Here is a 24,836-nt window from a genome sequence, read left to right as displayed (position 1 = left end):
TGATAGCAGCATTTGTAAGAAAAAAGGGAGAAAACCTGAAACAAAAATATAAAGTAAGATATTTTTTTTTACTTCTAATACAGAAATCAAATGACATCGTGCTGTTAAAATGACTGCTTTTCTATTGTGTTTGTGCATTTTTGCATGATCTGAAATGTCTGCAGACTGGTGAGGATGGAGAAATCCACAGCAGCATCCTAGAAATGGTCCAGTGCCATGAATGAGACGCTCCATCACTCCACCTGCCCTTACTGCCTCATATGGACCGGATGCTGCTGTGTTCTCTTCATCCTCAGTGACCCCAGAGCCAGCAAGAGCATCTAGAGAAAGACCAAAAGACATGGAGGATGTGATTTTGGTCAAGTTTGTTCTGCTGGTTTCTGTTCATATAACATCAGTCAATGAAACCGGAGTTTCAGAAGCTTCAAAGTTTCAAGTTTTACTATGTTTAAATGTTTTACAGGTAGTTGTGCTCATGGAGCAGACACAGCGATAGCCAGATTGTCCCGCACATGTTCTCCGCTCTTGCTTCAAGGTGGTGTGGCTCAGGGGCATCATCATGGTCTTCCTTATCCTCCTGTGCACTCAGACAATGATAGCCTCGATGTCCCTTTCCCATCCATGATCAGATTCAGTCTGACTGCAGCAATGAGAGGACTGTGCTGTGATGGACAGCAGAGACAGGTGAATGTGGGCATGGTGGTCAGCTGCAGAACTGGCACAGCTGTGTTGAGATGGCAGTAGGATATGGGTTCACCGCCTGTAAATACATAATTGTTAGAACAATAAGTTTGAATAAAGCTTTGTTTGTGTTGTTGACGTATATGTATGTGTTTATTGTGACTGTTACTTTTATTCCTTCTTTTACTCATTTATTCATGTTTCCTGTTCTTGTCAGTAAATAAAATATAATTATTTAATTAACGTATGCATTACATTTACATTTACATTTAGTCATTTTGCAGACGCTTTTATCCAAAGCGACTTACAATTGGGGAATACATAAAGCGATTTATCTTGAAGAGGCAATCAGACAGACAAAGTGCTTGTAACACCAAGTCTCAGGCATTGTTTAAATAAGTACAAGCTAGCAAGGGAAGGAATAAATAAAGAGAGATTTTTTTTTTTTTTTAAGTTTAGGATGAAGTCAAGTAGTGTCGAAAGAGATGAGTTTTTAGCTGTTGCTTGAAGATTGACAGGGATCCAGCACTCCGGATAGGGGTGGGAAGATCATTCCACCAGCCAGGAATGGTGAACGAGAATGTTCTGGAGAGTGATTTTGAGCCTCTTTGTGATGGTACCACGAGGTGTCGCTCACTAGCAGATCTCAGACTTCTGGAGGGGATGTAGATTATTAATAGTGAGTGCAAGTAGGCGGGTGCTGAGCCTGTGGTTGTTCTATAAGCAAGCATCAGTGTCTTGAACTTGATGCGAGCTGTGACTGGTAGCCAATGAAATGAGATAAAGAGAGGTGTAACATGGTCTCTTTTGGGTTCATTGAAGACCAGTCGTGCCGCCTCATTCTGAATCATGTAGAGGTTTGAATGTGTTTGATGGAAGTCCAGCCAGAAGAGCATTGCAGTAGTCCAGCCTAGAAATGACAAGGTCCTGGACAAGAAGTTGTGCAGCATGCTCTGTCAGAAAGGGCCTGATCTTTTTGATGTCGTGTAGTGCAAACCTGCAAGATCGAGCAGTCTCTGCAATGTGGTCTTTGAAGGTCAGCTGGTCATCAAAGATTACACCAAGATTTCTGACCGAAGTTGATGGGGTAATTGTTGATGAACCTAACTGGATCGTGAAGTCATGCTGTAGAGTCGGAGCGGCGAGAAAGACAAGAAGCTCAGTTTTTGCCAGGTTGAGCTGAAGGTGATGTTCTTTCATCCATGCCAAGATGTCCGCCAGGCAACCTGAGATCTGTGCAACTACCGTTGGATCATCTGGTTGAAAAGAGAGATAGAGCTGTGTGTCATCAGCGTAGCAGTGGTAGGAGAATCCATGTGCCTGTATGATGGGACCCAGTGATGTAGTGTATGTGGAGAAGAGGAGGGGTCCAAGAACCGATCCCCGAGGAACCCCAGTGACCAGTGGATGTGCTTTGGATACCTCCCTCCCAGGCCACCCTGAAAGACCTACCAGTGAGATAGGATTCAAACCAGCGAAGTGGAATTCCAGCGATGCCCAGTGATGAGAGGGTGGAGAGGAGTATCTGATGATTGACAGTGTCAAACGCGGCAGATAGATCCAGCAGAATGAGGACTGATGATTTGGAATGGGCTTTTGCAATTCGCAGGGCTTCAGTGACCAAGAGAAGCGCGGTCTCAGTTGAATGGCCACTCCTGAAACCTGACTGTTTAGCGTCCAATTTGTTGTTCTGTGAAAGAAACCATGAGACCTAGTTGAAGACAACACGTTCAAGTGTTTTCGCTATGAATCGAAGGAGAGAGACAGGTCTGTAGTTTTCTGTAAGAGTTTTTTGAGCAGTGGGGTTACCCGAGCCTGCTTGAACGCAGTGGGGAAGATACCTGTGAGGAGGGATGTGTTGATGATGTGTGTGAGTGCCGGTAAGAGTGTGGGAGAGATTGCTTGCAGAAGGTGTGAGGGGATTGGGTCAAGAGGACATGTTGTAGGATGGTTGAAGAGGAGAGGTTTGGATACTTCAGACTCAGGAGAAGATGGGAGTTTTAGCAGTGGATGTGGTTGGTTGGAGGTCCTGTGTGTGTGGAGGTGAGAACTGATCACTGATCGATCTAGTTTTGTCTGTGAAAAAAGTTGCAAAGTCATCAGCTGTAATAGAAGTGGTGGTAGGTGGTGGAGGGGGACAGAGGAGAGAATTAAATGTTCTGAAGAGATTACGCATGTCTGGAGCGCTGTTGATCTTGTTGTGGAAATGTGAGGATTTGGCAGTGTGGACATCAGCAGAGAAAGATGAGAGCAAAGATACCTACTCAGGTCCGACGGATCTTTTGATTTGTGCCATTTTCTCTCTGCCGCTCTGAGTTTAGTCCGATGTTCACAAAGAACATCAGATAACCAGGGGTTAGAAGGGGCAGCCCGTGCTGACCTAGAGGAGAGAGGACAAATGTCGTCTAGACAAGAGGTTAAGGTAGAGCATAAAGTGTCAGTAGCTGCGTTTACATCCAGAGATGAGAAATGGGTAGGTGAGGGAAGAGAGGAGGATACTACAGAGGAAAGATGGGAGGGAGAAAGGGAGCGTAGGTTTCGTCTAAAAGTAACCGGTAGGGGGGTTGGTGACACACGGGTAGCAAAATGTAATGTAAATGAAATTAAGAAATGGTCAGAGATATGTAGCGGTTGTACCAGAATGTTATCTGCAGTACAATTGCGTGTGTAAATTTAATCAAGTTGGTTGCCTGATTTGTGCGTGCTAGTAGTGGTAAGGCGTTTGAGATCAAATGAAGCTAGGAGTGAATGGAAGTCTGTAGCATAAGGCTTGTCTAGGTGAATGTTGAAATCACCAAAGACTAAGAGTGGAGTGCCATCCTCCACGAAAGAGGACAACAACCCGTCCAGCTCCTCTAGGAAGGTGGCTAGAATTTGGCCAGGGGGCGGTAAATTACCACAATCTGGAGTTTTATAGGAGCTGATACAGTATTGGCATGAGATTCAAATGAGTTGTAATTGCATAGGGGAGAGCGGGTTGAGTATTTCCAATTGTTTGAAATGAGCAGGCCAGTGCTCCCACCCCGGCCAACTTGATGTGGGGTGTGAGAGAAAGAGAAATTATTAGAGAGAGCAGCTGGGGTTGCTGAGTCTTCTGGACGAATCCAGGTCTCAGTCAAGCTCAAGATGCTGAGCGTGGATTTTAAAGAGTGGATTTTCACTTCGGAGTGAAAACAATCATGGCCGCCATATTGAAGGGTCGTTCCAAACCGAAGTGCTCAAAACTGGCCACTTCAAAGGGCCCTTCGGAATGAAGGATTTCAAAGGGTACAACTGATGGACACTTTGGGCTCCCATGATCCTTTGCGCTGATTCTTTCCATGATGACGGCACCTCCGTGTGGGCACGGGATGATGACGAGAAGGGCACTTCAAGAAACAGTTGTTTGGTCCCCACCCTTCAACCCTTCAAAGCTCTCACTCCGGAGGGTAAACCCTTTGAAGGGATTAGGGCATAGGCCCGGATGAGCCCTTCCGAATGGAACGCAGGGTGAGACTGAAAACTATTCTTCTTCTTCTTGGTGTTTTAATGGTGGATGGCATACAACATTTAGGTGCATTACCGCCATCTACTGATTAGGATCATAATCTACCCTTGAATTCACTATATTCTATTATATCAACCAGTGTCCTTTAAATGCTGTATTAAAAATTTTAAGCATTTTATCACCTGATTTATTATTGGTATTATTTATTTATTTTTTCTTCAAATCAAATTTATCTTTATTTCCCTTGAGGTCAGCAATCAGAATATTTATTTGCATTTCATTATAACATGTTTTACATTTTCCTCCTGATTACCATATTCACACTTTCTGGTTTCATGTCTCCCTGTTCTATTCAAATTGCTATTAAAAGCAGTATGACCAAATCTAAGCCTTGACCAGAGGTGGGTAGAGTGCCCAAAAACTGTACTCAAGTAAAAGTAAAAGTACTTGAAGAAATATTTACTCAAGTAAAAGTAAAAGTAATAGTCTGAATAGTTACTTGAGTAAGAGTAAAAAAGTATCGGATAAAAAAACTACTCAAGTAGTTAGTTACTAGTTACTTTGGATCATATACCGAATATAGTCTATTTTTATTTAGATATATAGATAAAATGTATACATACATACATATACATATACAGGAGCATCTCAATAAATAAGAATGTCGTGAAAAAGTTCATTTTTTCTTGTAAGTTATTTCAAAAAGTGAAACTTTCATATATTTTAGATTCATTGCATGTAAAGTAATACATTTTTTTTTTTTTTTAAATGTGGTTTTAATTTTGATGATTAGAGCTTACAGCTTATGAAAGTCAAAAATCAGTATCTCAAAATATTAGAATATTTATATTTGAGTTTCAATTAATGACCATTCCTACAGTACAAATTCCAGGTATCTCTTGTTCTTTGAAACCACAATAATGGAGAAGACTGCTAACTTGGCAATATTCCAGAAGATGAACATTGACGCCCTCCACAAAGATGGTAAGTCACAGAGGGTCATTACTGAAAGGTGTAGCTGTTTACAGAGTGCTGTATCAAAGCATATTAAATGGAAAGTTGACTGGAAGGAAGAATTTGGGTAGGAAAAGGTGCACAAGCAACAGGGATGACTGCAAGCTTGAGAATACTGTCAAGCAAAGCTGATTCAAACACTTGTGAGAGCTTTACAAGGAGTGGACTGAAGCTGGAGTCAGTGCATCAAGAGTCACCACGCTCAGACTTCTTTAGGAAAAGGGCTACCAATCCACTTCTGAACCAGAAACATCGTCAGAAGCGTCTTACCTGGGCTGTGGAGAAAAGAACTGGACTGTTGCTCAGTGCTCCAAAGTCCTCTTTTCAGATGAAAGTAAATTTTGCATTTCATTTGGAAATCAAGGTCCCAGAGTCTGGAGGAAGAGTGGAGAGGCACAGAATCCATGTTGCTTGAAGTCCAGTGTGATGTTTCCACAGTCTGTGATGATTTGGGCTGCCATGTCAACTGCTGGTGTTGGTCCACTGTGTTTTCTGAAGTCCACAGTCAACGCAGCTATCTACCAGGAAATTTTAGAGCACTTCATGCTTCCTTCTGCTGACAAGCTTTATGGAGATGCTGATTTCTTTTTCCAGCAGGACTTGGCACCTGCCCACACTGCCAAAGGTACCAAAAGCTGGTTCAATGACCATGGTGTTACTGTGCTTGATTGGCCAGCAAACTCGCCTGACCTGAACCCCATAGAGAATCATAGAATACAGTAAATGAACATACTTTCCAGAAGGCCAACAATTCACTAAAAATGTTTTTTTTTATTGGTCTTATGAAGTATTCTAATTTGTTGAGATTAGAGCCTAAATCATCACAATTAAAATAACCAAAGACTTAAACTACTTCAGTCTGTATGCACTGAATTTATTTAATACATGAGTTTCACAATTTGAGTTGAATTACTGAAATAAATTAACTGTTCCATGATATTCGAATTTATTGAGATGCACCTATATATATATATATATATATATACACACACACTGCCGTTCAAAATACCTTTAATGTTTATTTTAATATAATTTATTTCAGTGATGCAAATCAGAATTTTTATCAGCCTGATTTATTATCAACGCTGTTCTTTTTTAAGGACCAGCTTAAACCAGCAAAGGACCAGCATAAACCAACATCCCAGCTTCAAAGACACCTAACCAGCATATGCTGGTTTTTTCAACAACACTGGTAATAAATCAATATATTTGAATGATTTCTGAAGGATCATATGACTCTGAAAACTGGAGTAACAACTGATAAAAATTCTGATTTGCATCACTGAATTAAATTAAATTATATTTGAAAGTATATTAATTATGTATTATAAATGTATATATGTATATAACCTCTGACACGAAGAAGAGTGAAAACTCCTCACATGACCACTACAGAATATCTGAACATAACAAAATAAATGCATATTGACGGATATTATTCCGTCTGTTCTGCAAAATTTAAACAAATGCAGCCTGCGTCTGAAAGCGTAAATATTGTGAAAATATCAATAGGCCTATTAATTGTGTCTAGGCAAGGCATTCCTCCTGGAACTAACGCGGGTTTGGGTGTTCATTTCATACTCTGTGACAGCTTATTTAATGAATAAATTATACATTGTGTTTAATGTGTAAGATACATGTACAACAAACTGGTAATGTCATAGTTGTATCGTGTACTGTAATCAAATCTATACCTGTGGAACCGACAGCATACGCGTTCATCTAATAAAGATCTTCATAGCTAGCAAACCATAGCCTTTGCATATTTGCTTTCAGCTGACTGTAGATCCAAAGCCACGTCTTCAACGTTCTTGATGTTACAGCTCTGATTGAGAACCACTTCAGATGACTCAGCGCGTGCGGCAGGGAACTGAACGAATCATTCAAACTGATTTGCGAACCAATTCACTGGTTTTCCAACTGGTTTGATCAAGCCTTCGAACAGAATTGACTCAAAAGAGAATGAATCATTCGCAAACGGGCATCGCTCATTGCCTAGAAAAAAGGTAGACGGCGCGTTTGGAATAAATTGAAGGATTTTTAACTTGTATTGCATTAAGATAAAGTAACGAAAGGAGCGTCGCCCACAGTAACTAAGTAAAAGTACCGTTTTTTCACTAAAAATGTACTTGAGTAAGAGTAAAATCACCCATTTTTAAATATACTCTAAAAGTATCAGTTACCCAAAAAATTTACTCAAGTAAATGTAACTCGTTACTACCCACCTCTGGCCTTGAGAATGTAGTTTCTTCATATCTATTTCTTCATGTTACTCTATATTTACCTTTGGATGCTATACAACTAATCTCTGTTCTTTCTTCTTCCCATTGTTTCACATTAATATAAAGTAAACGTGGAAATGAATGAGACAGATCTTTATTTACTCTCTCTTTATTGACAAGATAAAGCATCTCAAGAGCATAAAAATGAAAAAGCATGATGCAAACCTACATGACAGTATTTCTTACATCTGCATTTTGTAAAACACACCATATAAGTGGAAGAATAACTTGTTCAAAATAAAGCAAAGATGAAATTAAAATAAATCAGCCTTTTTTCAGCTTAGTGAACAATAACATTTTGAGCCTGTAAAACCCTTTTACAAACTATGCATTAGAAGAGAATTTTGAACATAAAATTAAACATGTAATAAAGCATAATTATATCATTTATATCATGAAGCAAAATTGTATACAAGAATAAAACTTTAAATAACATATTTAGCCCTATTCGGACAGTAATTGTTTATCATATGGACATCTGTTATTGTATAATATATAATCCTATTTAATATTTGATTATTTAAATCTCCTGTTTAAAAATAGGAAAAAAAGTTGTGCTATAGTTGTATATAGTATAATTATACGTGATATAGTTATGCATATAACTGTGTATAATACATATTTTAAAATTGTACTGCATACCTGCTGCTGCCATAATAAAGACCCATTTTGAATGTTTACGTTGTAAGGTCCACGAATTTGGTCCAAGGACGGTATCCAATCGTGGGTGAAGGTTTCCTGCATGTTTTTTTTTGTTCGGAGCGCGCAAAGTTATTAAATTTAGGTTAAATTCAAATCTGACTCCATTTTATTATGACCTCGAACTTAGGTTGAAGGGCAAATTGGTCGTTTGTCTGTCCCTAATTATTCCTATTATTCTTCTGACATTTGATTATTCTAGTTAATTCTTTACTTTATATTTACTCATTCATTAGGAATCTATGTCGCTAGGGTGTATCACGCCGGCCGATGTACATGTACCCCACGATCACAAACTCTCCAGTCTGATCATTAGTCAGAGGTTATGACTAACTATTTAATAGGTCGCCCATGCTTACCATTATTTAAATAGTGGTTCTGTTTAGCCCCACAGTCACCCATGTAACAACTTAGTTAAAGCTCAAACAATAATCAGAGGTTATGCTAGTACTATGAAGTATGCCCGAACCATGCTAATACTCCAATAATATTTTATCTAGCCCCCCATAGTTAATGCAGAGAAGTCTGAAGTCTGTAATCTCACCTGATGTGCCCCATGCTCCATCTAACCTGAGATTTAGTATGTACTAACCCTGGACGCAGATTTGCGGTAACATATGCCTTCACTTAATCTACTTGAGAAAATAATTTCAGAGTAAGTCAGAATAAATTCAAATGTAATAATTTATTATCAGTCAGGTAAATATGTATTATGCCAATTATACAGGCAATTCAAAGATATCAAATCAATACAAAACATCAAAATCTCAAAGATGAATCTAAGAGTAAGCATACCTGACTTGAGAAAAATACATAGTATGAAGTATGCGAACACACTTCATCCTATGGGCTCATTCCGGCTACAGAAGGCCCTCTTAGAATCTGTATTACCTTTTAGTTTACTATAGGGTGCATTTGGGTAATCTGGGACATTTTTTGCAATGTTGACTTCTGCGATTTATTTTGATATCTATCTAAGACATTAGATCAACACATTAGACTTTTCTGAAATCCCTAAGATGTTTTCTAACCACACCAGAAGAAATAATGAAGATATCATGCCCAGAGGAGACATGCCACACCTATAATGTTCTACATGAATGCAAGTGGTATTTAGTCATGTTTGGTATCATTCTACTATTGACCATTCTGAGTGGGCTGAGTGAAGGGAAGGATGGGTGAGGGGAAGGAAGGAGATGAAAAGGAACTGATGCATATGTGAGAGAGGCATTTTCCCGCATTTTCTCTCAGTGGGATGTGGAGACAGATGTCTGTATGTTAATACACCGTGTTGGTGTTGTCCATCTCAGAAGTTCAAAGTGTCTGAGGTTCTGTAATTCTTACAACGTACTTTTCTTCTCTTTCTGCTCCCACTCGCTGTGGTGGAGCAATTATGAAGTATTGTTCTTTTAAATACTTTCCAGCATTTCAGAAATAAATATGCATGCAAATTACAGCGAAATACAACAGTTACCGTACAGTGTTCAGCAGTTGTCAAAAAGGTATTAAACATTGAATTTTTAATTGATTTCTTCTTGTAAACTCAGAGATGTGAATTCGGACAGCAATTTAATTATCACACGACCTGGGTGTTTGTCAAAAAACAGTAGGTAATTTGACCAGGTATTTTTACAGGGGTGGTGAGAGATAAACAGCAAACATTCTGGATTCGGCCGGCAATAAAATGACTGACTACCCCCTGTAAATGGTGAAAATAACTTAAGCCTTGAGAAGCAATTACCGTCCGAATAGGGCTTTTCAATTGATCTGAATCTCACAGATGAAACTGCTGGTCTTGAAGATAAACTTGATGTTCTGTGACAAATTTAGATGATGTTTCTTATGACAGATTAATATGGAAGGGATCCAATGTCGCAGTTTAAAGCACTGTACCTGAAGATTAACTACTTAATGTGATTGTTTATTTTATGACTTCGTAGAGAAGACAAATTAGTGAAACTCTTCCCACATGCAGTGCAGTGATACGGTTTCTCTCCAGTGTGAATCCTCTCATGATTTTTCAAGATTCCTGACCGACTGAATCTCTTGTTGCAGTGTGAACACATGTACAGTTTCTCCAGTGTGGATCCTCTGGTGCTGTTTCAAATGATCAGCTGTAATAAAAGTCTTCTTACATTAGATACACACCGGTGTGAGAGATCATATGTGCTTTGAATGTAAGAAAACTGTATGAATGTGATCAATGCAGCAAAACATTTTCATGGGCTTCAAACCTGAAGGATCACCTGAGAGTTCATTTAAAGGAGAAACCACATTTCACAAGAACAGAGTTTAAATGTTCATCAGAAGATACACACTGATGTGAGAGATTATATGTGTTTTGAGTGTGAGACTTTTATTACAGCTAAAGAACTAAAACAGCACCAGATGATCCACACTGGAGAGAAACCTTACAAGTGTTCACACTGCAACAAAAGATTCAGTCGGTCAGGAGACCTGAAAAAACATGAGAGGATCCACACTGGAGAGAAACCGTATCACTGCACTGCATGCGGGAAGAGTTTCACTAAATCATCTAATCTACGGAATCATAAAATAAACAATCACAATAAGTAGTTTATCTTCAGGTCCACTGCTTTCAAGTGCTACACCGCATCTCTTCCATATTAATCTGTCACAAGAAACATCATCTATATTTGTCACAGTGAATAAAGTTCATATTCAAGACCAGCAGTTTCATCTGTGAGATTCAGATCAACTCAAAGAGAGAGTTCCTCCCCTAAGAACAATATCTAAAGTTTTATTCTTGTACACAACTTTGCTTTATGTTATAAATTATATTATTATGCTTAATTACGAGTTTCATTTTATGTTCAAAATGTTCTTCTAATGCATATTTGTAGAAGGGTTTTACAGGTTCAAAATGTTCTTGTTCACTAAGCTGAAAAAGAGGCTGATCTATTTTTAATTTCATCTTCACTGTTGTTTTTAAAAGATAGTTATTCTTCCTCTTATGGTGTATTTTACAAAATGCAGGTGTAAGATATTCTGTCATGTAGGTTTGCATCTGATCCATCTTCACTTTTATTCACTTGAGATGCTTTGTATCTCGTTAGTCAGTAAAGAGAGATATCTGTCTTTTACTTTATATTTGCTTCAAGTATTAAACTTTTGTTGACCACTTTTGTTGTCTGCTGATTTTTCTTGCGTCATGAATGAATGATTTAATAATTTTAGTTACAGACTGTCTGTCTACGTCAGTAACTGTTTTAACATTATTTTTGTTTGATACGTTGTTTTATAATATTTTTGTAGTTTGCAGAATTTGGCGTGTTTTTGATCATCATTCGCTTCAGTGTGAAATTCTGAGTTGAGCAGTTCACACTGTTTCACGGAGGCCTAATTGTAAAAAACACGTTTCTTATTTTGTTTAATCAACATTTTTACTGCGTCATTTCTGAATAGTTTTTATCGGTCTCAGTGCTATTTGTGTGCCTGCTAACATTTATAGCTATCTAAAGAAGGTTTTTCTCTTGTTTCAAAACGACAAGCGGAAACCATTTTGTTGTTATGAATGTTGTTATTAGAAAAATGAAGTACATTTAGATTCATGTGGACAAATCACAACGTCCGATAAAGATAGCTGAAGATAGTTGTCCATGTCTTTAGTGTGTTTTTTTCTGTATCACTTGAGAAATTATTTTTCAATAGAGCACTTTAATAGGCTTTCAGTAAATATTGTGACTCAAATAATCAGTTTCTATCAGCAAACACTCAGAATAAAGTGAGATGATCTGATCCTGAATGGCTTGTTTAATGAGTGTTTATAGTCTGAAGCTCATCAATATTATCAGCTGCTGAAAATCCTCTTTATTTCATGTCAATAGATCCTGTTTTCACCTCATTCATTATGCTGAAGACTTCAGATCTGTTAATTGCCGTATTAAGCTAATTTTATTGGTGTTAACAGACTTCAGCAAATGACAGACATCAGCTGTTGTGACATAACAAGATGTAACTTTTATGTAATGGGATTCTTTAATACTGTTTATTCTTTGATACATTTTAGGTAAACAAATTAATTATAATTGTGGATTTGATTAAGCATCGAATAGTTCTTACTACAGAAACATTGGATGTAACTGTATTTTTTTAATATAGATAATTGTACCTTATTTTGTAAAAATGTGTAAAAAAAATATTTTGGTGTAGCTGTTGTCTGCTTTCACTTCACATGATTTATCAATATTTTTACCATTTTTAACTTTAATTTCAGACCTAATGAAGGAGAAACAACAGCATGTCAAAACTGGAGAAAAAACTCGCTTAGAGACTGAAAGTATTTCTTTACTGAAAAGAATAGACAGGAAAAGTTTCACCTGCTCTCAGTGTGGAAAGAGTTTCACATACAAACAGAATCTCAATGTTCACATGAGGATCCACTCTGGAGAGAAACTGCATGAATGTGATCATTATGGAAAAACATTTTTGTGGGCTTCAAGCTTGAATAAACACCTGAAAGTTAATTCAAAGGAGAAACCACATTCATGTTCTGTGTGTGGAAAGAGTTTCACAACTGCAGAGTTTAAAAGTTCATCAGAAGATACACGCTGGTGTGAAAGATCACATTTGCTTTGAGTGTGAGAAGACTTTTATTACATCTGATCATTTGAAACAGCACCAGATGATCCACACTGGAGAGAAACCTTACAAGTGTTCACACTGTGATAAGAGATTCAGTCGGTCAGAACATCTGAAATCACATGAGAGGATCCACACTGGAGAAACCGTATCACTGCACTGCATGCGGAAGAGTTTCGCTCATTTGTCTAATCTACGGAGTCATAAAATAAACAACCACATTAAGTAGTTTATCTTCAAGTCCATAATAAGGCCTATTTCTCGATAAAGCTTTTAAAAGCCTAACAAACTGAACTTCACCTTACACCTGACTGTCTGCTTGTCCGTCTCGTCCAGTAACTGTTTTAACATTATTTTTGTTGGATACTGTAACGGGGTCAACGAGAGGTGAGGCGTGCAGATCCATTTGCAAGCTTTTATTTAAAGTCAGAGACATGGTCATAACAGGCAGGTCACACAAATGGCAAACAGGTATATAGAGGGCAAGGCAGAAGAGTACTCAAGTGAACGGGCGTGGTCTCAGATCGTGAACAATATCTAGGGGTAATCCAGGTACACAAGCAATAATCTGGGCAGGGGCGCACAGAGTCCGAGACAGCTGGCAAAGGGTTAATCCAAGATACAACGGCAGAAATCAGAACACGAGGAAACCGACAAGGCAAGACTAAGACAACTAAGTAGACAAGACTAAACAAACACAGAAAGGCTCGGTAAAGCAGCTATCGCTAGGAGAGGGATATATGCAGAACTAAACACAGAGCTAAGCATAAACACAGAATGGCTTGGTAAGGCAGCTAACACTAGGAGGGAATATGGACCCAGTAGTATGTCTGGAGTCAGGCATAAGGAAAACATTGATGAATAAAGAGACTGTGGGGGCAGTATTTTTCGACATTGAAAAGGCGTATGATATGGTATGGAGAGAGGGTTTGCTAATGAAACTGGAAAAAATGGGAATAGGAGGAGATTGTATAACTGGATTAAATAATTCTTGGAAGCAAGATCAATTAAGGTGAGTGGGAGACTTGATATCATCTAAAGGAATGACAGAGAATGGTACGCCTCAAGGAAGTGTCATTAGCCCATTACTTTTTATAATAATGATAAATGATGTGTTTGAGAGAGTAGATGAGAGTGTTCGCAGATCTTTATTTGCTGTTGATGGAGCTCAGTGGTTCAGGGGTGGAAATATAGAGTATGTGGTGCAGAAAATGCAAAGTGCATTAAAAGTGGTTGAAGAATGGTCATTTCAGTGTGGGTTCAAATTCTCTGTGGAAAAAAACAAAGGAAGTCCTCTTCACTAACAAAAGGAAAGGAGTTGACACCAAAATCATAATCTAGAACAGGTGTCTAAAATAAGATTTCTAGGTATGTGGTTAGACAGTAGACTTACATGGAAAGAACACATTAAAGGGATGGACGATAAATGCAAGAAAGTGTTGAATATAATTAGATGTGTGGCATCAAAAACAATTTACATAATGTTAATCAGATCTATACTGGACTATGGCTGTGCAGTATATGGCTCTGCAGCAAAAGACACATCTTGGAAAATTAGAAACAATTCAAGCACAGGCATTAAGGATATGTATAGGTCATCTCCCGTTTCAGCGTTACAAGTAGAATTGGGTGAGATGCCTCTCAATTTAAGAAGACAACAGTTAACTGCAGTATACTGGGCAAACTTAATGGCTCGGGATAACTCACATCCCACAATACATGTTCCAGAGAAATGTTGGGAGTATGGATAACGGGAATGTAACGGTTTTGGATGGATAACTGAAGATTTAGTAGAATAATTAGGTATTAAGGGATAAAGTATTGTCCCTAGAATGACCTTATCAACAGTTTTAGATTCTGCCTCAACCTACAGTTGATCTAAAAATGCTAGAAACAGGCAGAAAGAAGGAATGAGTGAATTTGAGGAAATCCGGGTAAGGGAATATTTGTGGATAGAGTATGGACATTTAATACAAGGTATAGCATGTCATTCCTAAATTACTCATTTCCAGAAAAGTAAGGATTTCAAATAAGTTATCAGTTTTTTCAGGAGTTAATTTCAATAATCATGGCTTTAAGGTGGATAAATGAAGCAGCTTTAAAGGAGGTTTTAGTATGCTCAGATTCTAGTTATGCTCTCTTGAGTATTGAAGAAAAATATTCAGTCACCAGACAGGATTTAATAGTTGAAATTTTGCAATTATAGATGTAAGAGCAAAAAGGGTGAGTAATATTCATGTGGGTTCCAGCCCGTGTGGAAGTGAAAGGTAATGCAGCAGCAGACAGACTGGCGAAACAAGCTGTGATGGACACCAGTATAGAAATGACAGTATCATATAGCAGATATGAAATTAAAACAATAATAATAAAAAAATAAATAAATAAATAACAAATAATGCAAAGATGGCAACATCAGTGGGAAATGGAAAACAAAGGAAGACATATGTATTCAATACAGCCATAAGTGGGAATAGAAGAGAGGAAAACATACTATCCAGACTTAGAATAGGCCACACTGGACTTAATAAATCAAAGAAGTTAATGTCTAAGCATCCAACAGGTCTCTGTGATTGGTGTGGAGGAAGTGAAACGCTTGAACGTGTCATGATGCATTGTGGGAGGTTTATGGAGGATAGAGAACAGTTATTAGAAGAGTTTAGGAAGATATTATTATTATGAAATACGTATTAAAGGCAGGCACAATAGCTGATGTCTATCGTTTTCTTAAGTCTGTTCACACCAATAAAATGAGCTTAATGTGTCAATTTACGGATCTGAAGTCATCAGCATAATAAATGAGGTGAAAACAGGATCTATTGACATGAAATAAAGAGGATTTTCAGCAGCTGATAATATTGATGAGCCTCAGACTATAAACACTCATTAAACAAGCCATTCAGGATCAGCAGCAGATCATCTCACTTTTTATACAAGTATGTGGATAGTGATTATTTCCATACGAATATTTGTTGAAAGACTATAAAACTGCTCTATTAAAGCATAATATGATCGACTCATAAAATGATACAGAACATATCAGTAATATAAAGACTGACACTAATGATAATGATATCACTGAAATTTGTTGCATATTGTTTTAGTTTGATTCATAGCATGAACTAGTAACTGGATCACAAACACATCTTTTTGGTATGTCCAGAAACTGACAAATTATAAAACCTTTAAAAATAAAGACCATTACCAGCAACATAATCACTCAAACATCAAGATAATCATACGAACGAACATACAAAACAAAATTGCTCAGATCTTAACATTTTCCCTCACATGCTCGCCTGCTGTGATAAATGTTTTAGTCAGCAAACACAGAAACAAAACAATTCAGAAATTACCTATTAAAATGTTGCTTAAATAAACAGTCAAGTGTGTTTTACAATCATGTTGTGTACAGCCGAACGAGCAACCTTTCAAACTTCACTGCACCGTAAGCCCAGGTATGTGTCGCCACATTCTCGGGTTATGAAGGATAAAGAAGGGAAAAGTTAATCTTCCGAAATGAGCAATATCTTCTCAGGTAAATGTTATTAGAACCGTGTCTAGGGACAAGCGGGCCATCACACTGCTCTGACCTTATCAGCCTGTTTGTATCCTATTATTTGATTCGCTGTTGTCGCTTATCTTCACGAGGATCTTGTCTTCGGAAAATATTATTTTATTCACTTACGTCAGAAACAGCGAATCCTTTTTAAAACTGGCCGTTGTTCCCACTACATTGCATTGTTACATTTCAGAAAATGTTTTACCCGCCAACTGGCGACTGACACTGTTACATATACTCGCCAACGACGATTTTTACTCGCATTTGGCGCTTGGCGAGTGTTAATTTTAGGCTCTGTTTCTACGAATATATCATTATTTTTGCATAGGTGGTTTGAAAGGAATATATACTGTGTTTTGTTATAGATATGTTCTATGAGAGTGGAAACATTCTGTCTTATGAAGACTTTATGCATGTTTACAACTTTTCCATCCCCTTTAAAGTGCCCCTATTATGCCATTTTTTAGGTTGCTAATATTGTTTTATGAGTCTCCTAAAACAGGTTTACGTGCATCCAAGGTCAAAAAACAGTTTAGTTTTCTCAAAAAATAGCTTTAATTTTACCTAATTTCTAAATGATTCCTAAAGGACTCGTGCAAAGCAGTTCGAAGAATCAGTCTCTCTAAACCCCGCCTTTCCGTGAGCACTCGCTGCTGTGATTGGTCAAATGGCACAGTCCTTTGTGATTGGTCTACCGCGTACAGCGCGAATGACAGCCATGGGTGGACATTATGCAAATGTGTTACTTCGTGACGTACAGCCGTAACAGAATAAGATTTGAATTCCTGACGACTCGTTTAGGCGATTGAGAGTCGACTCTTTTTTTTTTGATAGACAATAACTTTATATATCGTATAATAGAGGCACTTTAAAGAATTTCAACAAGTGGCTAAAGCTATTCCAACTGGGTTGATACAACTAATAAATAATCACCTCTCTTTTGGAAGCAATTAAAGGATATTTCCAGAATTAAATGTTGATGGTATTGAAATATTTTCTTCATCTTGTAATAATAAAAATATTAGACAAATTTTGCAATCAAAACATAAAATCTCCCCTTGAGGAAAATTCTTTTGGAATGCAAAAATTTCTGAGATTAATTGGAAAACGATCTGGTCAAATCCTTACGAATTTTGTATTTTGAATAAAGTTAAAGAGGTGCATTTCAAAATACATCACAAAATTTACCCATGTAAAGTAACTCTTTCTGAATTCATGGACATCGACAATACTTGCAGTTTCTGTAACACGCACGAGGAAGACTTGTGTCATTTGTTTTATAATTGTGATTTGTGTCTTAGATTTTGGTCTGATGTTAGTGCCTTTCTATTTCTGCAAAGAAATGTTAATTATATGCTATCTTTAAAATATGTTATTTGTACTTTTTCACACAAAATTAAAATGATTATGTCGTTAAATTCATACACAGAAATGTGTGAAATGCATACCAAAGTGTAATCTATTTTTATCAAAAATGGAAGCTTTGAAAAAGTCTCTAATGCAAATTAATAACAAAACAATGACATATTGTTAGATTTCATGGAGATTTTTTTTTCTGTATAGCTCCCCCGCTGCAGTCTTTGAATATGTCCCAAGGATAAAGGAAGAAAATTTGTACTCTTGTTTAGTTGTTTCTGTGTTTTTTTAATGTTTATTAATTATTTAGTTTTTCCTATGTGGTTATTTATTTATTTTATTTAATTTCTCCTCTTAAACACTGTTCTACAGTTTAAGATTGCTATTATATTTTGTGTATCTGGATTTACTTGTTAATATATTTTTGTAATGTTCCATCATTCTTCTTTATTAAAAAAAAGTGCCAAATATAGCTGTGAAAAACCTCAAATTAAATAAATCACCCGGTCCTGATGGGTTAACTTCTAACTTTTATATATTTTTTTTGGATGATTTAAAAGAATTAAACTTGAAAAAAAAAACTCTAGATATATAGATAATCTACTTCTGATAACCTTGTTAAATACTGATTATAAAATTGTTGCACACATTTTTGCCAACAGACTTAAAGTCTAACAGACTAATGATGAAATAAATGCTGTTAGGACATTTGTGTCTTGTAGATATCATAATAGTAACTGCATAGTTTAAGTCTGACAATGAGAATGAAATTAACTTTAACTGACAGTTTACAGGAGATCTGCATAATATGAGGTGAAAACAGGAGCTATTAACAAATATAGCCTAGAGGATTTTCAGCAGCTCTATTATTATTGATGAGCCTCAGACTGTTAACACTCATTAAACAAGTCATTCAGGATCAGCAGCAGATCATCTCACTTTATTCTGAGTCTGAGTGCTTTCCATTAGCAATACAGAGCTCTATTGAAGAAAACACACACTTCTCACACTGACATGACTGACACACTTATCTTTACAGTTTGTTAGCAATCCTTTTCAATTATAGGCTATTTAAAAACGTAAAGTAACTAAAACTATTTTTTATTTGACAAACATAAATGTCAAAAAAGAAAGAATGATAAATAACATTAAAATTGCATCAGCATGTCTAATTAATTTCCGTCACAGATTCATCCTTTAGTTTTTGGCTCCAAACATTGAAACAATCATACACACGAATGCTTAGTGAAGAAGAACATTTTGAACCTGTAAAAATCTTAAAAATATGAATTTAAGAACATTTTGAACATAAAACGATACTTGTAATGAAGAATAACAATATAATTTAGAAATAAAGAATAATAAAGAAAAATTGTACACAATAATACAATTTTAGATATTGTTCTTAGGGGAGGAACTCCATCTTTGAACTGATCTGAATCTCACAGATATCTGCTGGTCTTGAAGATGAACTTTATTCACTGTGACTAATTTAGATGATGATCTTATGACAGATTAATATGGAAGAGATGCGGTGTAGCATTGAAGGCAGTGGACCTGAAGATAAACTACTTAATGTGATTGTTTATTTTATGCATGCGTAGAGAAGATGAATGACTGAAACTCTTCCCGCATGCAGTGCAGTGATACGGTTTCTCTCCAGTGTGGATCCTCTCATGTGCTTTCAGGTCTCCTGACCGACTGAATCTCTTGTCGCAGTGTGAACACTTGTAAGGTTTCTCTCCAGTGTGGATCCTCTGGTGCCGTATCAAATGTGAAGCTGTAATAAAAGTCTTCTCACACTCAAAGCACATATGATCTCTCACACCAGTGTGTATCTTCTGATGTAGTTTTAAACTCTGCAGCTGTGAAAAACTCTTTCCACAGAAAGAACATGAATGTGGTTTCTCCTTCGTATGAACTCTCAGGTGATCCTTCAGGTTTGAAGCCCATGAAAAAGTTTTTCCACATTGATCACATTCATGCAGTTTCTCTCCAGTGTGGATGTTCATGTGCTCCTTAAAGGTTGATGATTGTGTGAAATTCTTCCCGCACTGATCACATGTGAATGGTTTCTCTCCAGTGTGGATCCTCATGTGTCTCTTGAGATTCTGTTTGTTTGTGAAACTCTTTCCACACTGAGTGCAGGTGAACCTTTTCTTGACGTAAAGAAACTCTTTCAGTCTGTGAGTGAGTTTTTTCTCCAGTTTTGACATGATGTGGTTTCTCCATTAGATCTGAAATTTAAGTTTAAAAAATTAATTAATTAATAAATCAGAGAAATGTGAACTAAAAGCAGACAACGGCTACACAAAATTATGATCATTGACACATTTTTACAAAATAAGGTACAGTTATCTATATTAAAATAATACAGACACTAATCCAATGTTTCTGTAGCAAGAACTATTTGATGCTTAATCAAATCCACAATTATAATATTATATTATAAACATAATATTAACATTAATATAAATATACTAAAATATTATGTATTTAACTATTTTTCTATTATAAATTAATTAACACAATTAACACTCAACACAATTTCCATTACATTTCTTCCTTTTTAAAGCTAAAGCATTTTTTATGGCAACACCCAGGAAGTGACATCATTTGAACATTTGAGTTTTAGTCCATATTTTGTACCCTGAGATAGAAAGTCTCTCCTATATTATTTATTGGACTTTTACAACTCTAGAGTATTTTCCTACTATAAACACTAAATCTGATGAACTGCTGATAACTTTAAATGTTCTTCGACCTCACTGATGAAGGATCAAGAATAAACACCAACCTGTTTGTTCTTCAGTGTGTTTCATTCTGCAGGGTTCTGGATCTCTCATGTTCTCTCTGTCCTTCAATAAACTCTGTCTCTGCAGATTTCACTTCTTCCTGATGCTCTGATGCTCGTCTTCACTTGTAGACTGATGGGAATATTCCAGCATTTATTGCTGAACTGCAGTGGGAGGAGCTTCACTGAAGGTGTGATTGTTGTGGGAGGAGCTTCACTGAAGGTGTGATTGTTGTGGGAGGAGCTTCACTGAAGGTGTGAATGTTGTGGGAGGAGCTTCACTGAAGGTGTGAATGTTGTGTTTCTGTTTGTGTCAGATTTGTAATATTTTCAGATTTCCAATATTTTCGCATGAGTTTTTCTGGGGTTTTTTTCTTTCTTTTTTTTCCTATTCGTTTCGGAGGCAGTGTGTAAATGTGATTGACACAACATGAGGTTGTATTTATTATTTAACGTGCAAACATTTCTGACAAAATTTTCGGACTCTGTGTGTAATGACCTGTACAGGTATGTAACCTGATAGTGTTTCCATAATTCCTTCCATTTGAGTTTTAAGTTTTGTTCATCAGTTTTTACCTTTGTTTTGTTTTACATTAAACAGTTTAACACAGACTAATGACATAAATGCTGTTAGGACATCTGTATCTTGTAGATATTAAAGTCTGATGATAAGAATTAAATGAACTTTAACTGGCAATTTACAGGTGATCTGCATAATGAATGAGGTGAAAACAGAGGCTATTAACATGAAATAAAGGATTTTCAGCAGCTGATAATATTGATGATCCTCAGACTATAAACACTCATTAAACAAGCCATTCAGGATCAGCAGCAGATCATCTCACTTTGTAACCACCCAGAGTTTGGTTCCTGGTTTTCTCTGTGGTGTTATGCCACTACTGGGCACTAGAGGGGGCTCCAGGTGGCATTCTCCCGTGTATATAGCCAGGTATGAGGGGAGAAGAAGTGAGTATTGTTTGGGGAAGGGGAAGCATGGTTCTTCTCCCTTGGTTCACCCAAATTGTTCAGAGTCCAGATTGAGAAACTTTGGTTTCAAGCTCATTCTAAAGGACTTTTTATATACCATCTTCAATTTCGGGGGTTCTATGTTGCTGTTTTTCCCTGGAACCTAAAAGTTCTACACCCTGAGGACAGTGGCCTCGAGGCCTGGATTCATCTCCAGGTGTTTGGTTGGAACCCGAGAGTTCTATACTCTAGAAAGGACAATGGTATCAAGTCTTTGCATCTTCACTTCGTTGTCTGGATTATTCACAGGACGTTTCTTTAATTAATCTGCATTGCTATAACGGATACCACTGACTCTAAGCTCTTGGCAGTTTGGAATTACTCTACAGAGGACAATGGTCGGTTAAGGTTGCTTGTTTTACTTCATTGTCAAACAGTGTCAGAAGTATATTTGTGTTTTTGGGGTTTGTTAAAGGTGTTTATGTACTTTTACCTTTAAGTAAAAGTTTGGCCAGTGAGTCCCTCCCTCAAATTTATTTGTGGCTTGTCTCACTGGGTGGTTCTTAGTGGGACAGTTACAACTTTATTCTGAGTGCTTTCCATTAGCAATACAGAGCTTTATTGGGAAAAAAAACATACTTCTCACACTGACATGACTGACACACTCATCTTTACAGTTTCTGTTTGCAGTCCTATTCAAATATAAAAACGTAAAGTAACTAAAAATATATTTTTATTTTACAAACATAAATTTAAAAAAAGAAAGACAGCTAAATAACATTAAAATCTTGACATTGACTTCTATTATTTTCACTCACAGATTCATACTTCAGCTTTTGACTCAAAACACTGAATCAATCATAAACACAAATGTACAGAAAACAAACACTGGAAGAAAATGAAAAAAATAAAATAAAAATCACCCATGAATTTAAATTAAAAAAAAAAAGGTTATTTTAGTGTTTTAGCCGTTGATGGAAAAAAAAATCCATGCATCTCTCAGAAAAACATTAACATGATTTCATGAACAAAGCACTACTGCTATAAGAAGCCCACGCGAGAGAATACGTCATCATCGAACGTGAAGGAGAACAGCGACGAGGGTGTTTACAAATGTATTATAAATCAAAAACACGGTTCCTTGTGTTTAAATCATGTTTGTTGAGCTACTGTAGAGTAAACTGTTAACTTGTTAAGGGTGTAAGACGCTAGTCAGAATATTTGTGATTTTTCTGTAAAAACATGTTTTATTATGTATAGCCAGTGGTGGAAATGGCCAGAATTCACTGGGGGGGACTCAAGTTTTTTTTTTTTTTTGTGTCGGGGTTGGGCGGGTTATAAATAGATTATTTATAATCTATAATAACATTTAACAACGTATTTAATATTTTCTCTAAACTTTCTTGTATATTTAGACAAGCACCTGCAATTCTGGCCAAGTTAAAGATATGTAGTGTGTGAATTTGCACATATTACTTTGCAAAAACGTTTGCAGTTACTTTTTAATATTACATTCTTGAGGACTCTATGCTTACATTTCTTTTCAGGAGCACTAGTGCTCCTACTTAAAAAAAAAAAAAATTGGGAACAGACCTTCTGATCAATGAAAGGAGGGTCATTCCTGGGATTCGGTAACATTTCAACTTGGAATATACATGTTTTTCAACTTCTAAATACCCCACATCATTAGGCATATATCAAACCTCCAAAAAATATTCATCATATTTTAATATATCATATTCAAAATATCATTTTCCCACCTCAGGCATTAAAGACCTTTTATCAATTTGAGTTTTTTTCCAGCTTTTTTTTCTCTCAACCCCGTAACGGACAAAATGGGATTGATTTAAAAAGGATTTTACACAGAAATTGTTATAAAACAAACATCTACCTACTGCTCTTGTGTCCCTGATAATAATTTAATGATAACATTTATCATCATTTTCACATTTTTATAGGACTGAAGCTAAAAATACACAAATTGTCTCTTTATTTTTTTTATTTTTTTATTTTATTGTTTTAGCCCTTAACATGTCAGATGGTAATCAGCAAGAAATACTTTTGTTCTTAATTGTTTTATATTTTTTCATTAAAATTATTAATAAATGAAGCAAATAACTCAACCCTGTCACAAGTTTACAACCCTGTAACAATGAGAAATATGTACAGTATACTATATTTGTGATGGGGTTGTGGTTTTTCACACAAAATGGCCACTGCTGCTCATGTAGCATAGGAGAGTAGACCATATATGGCAGCAATAAAATAAACACATTGTATATACTTATGAATGAAAATAAAATGTTGTAAAAGTAATAATTTTCCATCTTAATTTTATATGACGGGGTTGAGTTTTTAAGCTTGACAGTACCCTCCCTGACCATAACATGCCTCAAAAATATGAATAAAATGTATAATACCACTAACCATTTTCTGCACCACTATTAAAGAGACCCAAATGAAGTTACATATGAATGGAGACTAAATTATTATGGGCGAAGAATGGTTAGTGTGACGGGGTTGAGTTCAGACTGAGAGACATAACTTTACAGTCTGTTTTTTTGATCAAATATTTTGCATTTTTTTTAGAAAATATTTTTTACAAGAAAGGAACACAAGTAAATGCTTACATTGTTGCCAAAAATCACAGGCACTATGCACATTTTGTTATTAATTTTCTAAGTACAAACTCAAGGACATTACAAAATGCTTGGTTCAAAATAGATATAAGACATTATTTTATGCTAAAAATATAAAAATGCAATAATTATTTTTATTAATTATAATGGGCATCCCAAAGTTTTGTGAAAAGCTTCTAACAATTCATTTTGGTGAACCACCACTTTAGAAACTCTGGGGGACTGAAATATTACCGAATCCCAGGAATGACCCAAAAGTTAACCTTCCTACTCATATTTTTTTTAAACCTTTGTAATGCCATTTTTCTAACTTTATTAAATGTATGTCATCTTTTGTGCCAAAAAAATTAGATTTATAAACTTTTATCAAAAAAATTTGACTAAACAATAAATTAAATGAAAATAATAAGATATAACAGAAGAATAAGTTTCCAGTCAAATGAAATCAGCATCAACAATTCATCTTTGCATGGCACAGAAGAGCACAAATGTGGCATTAAGCAATATTTACAGAATTTAAGAAATGTTTGACAAGACTCAGAGGTGGCATTAATGCATCTCATAATAACAATGTTATGAGATTAATGTTTTAAATATATAAATTCCAATGAATTAAATGACTCAATTTATACTTTAAAAATGAAACAGAAACTGCCAGTAGGTGGCATCAAGTCACTGTCTGTGTCACTGAATCATTCATTCAATCGATTCGTTCAAACGGCTGATTCATTTAGGAACGAAGCAAGTGACTCTCTTT

General features: G+C 36.2%; 1 protein-coding gene across 1 annotated transcript in view; it reads right to left on the bottom strand.

Moving 5' to 3' along the window:
• Positions 1-18,053: 18,053 nt before the first annotated feature.
• Positions 18,054-24,836, bottom strand: part of LOC131530159 (zinc finger protein 658-like) — a 96,015-nt gene continuing 89,232 nt past the window's right edge. Inside the window, exon 5 of the mRNA XM_058760304.1 lies at positions 18,054-19,834. Within this exon, the coding sequence (XP_058616287.1) occupies positions 19,249-19,834 (586 nt within the window). The 3' untranslated portion in view covers positions 18,054-19,248. The remainder of the gene's footprint in view (positions 19,835-24,836) is intronic.

This window comes from Onychostoma macrolepis, chromosome 22 (assembly GCF_012432095.1).
Source record: "Onychostoma macrolepis isolate SWU-2019 chromosome 22, ASM1243209v1, whole genome shotgun sequence".
NCBI lineage: Eukaryota > Metazoa > Chordata > Actinopteri > Cypriniformes > Cyprinidae > Onychostoma > Onychostoma macrolepis.
Note: the sequence above shows the minus strand (reverse complement) of the source record. Positions and strands in the feature narration are given on the sequence as shown.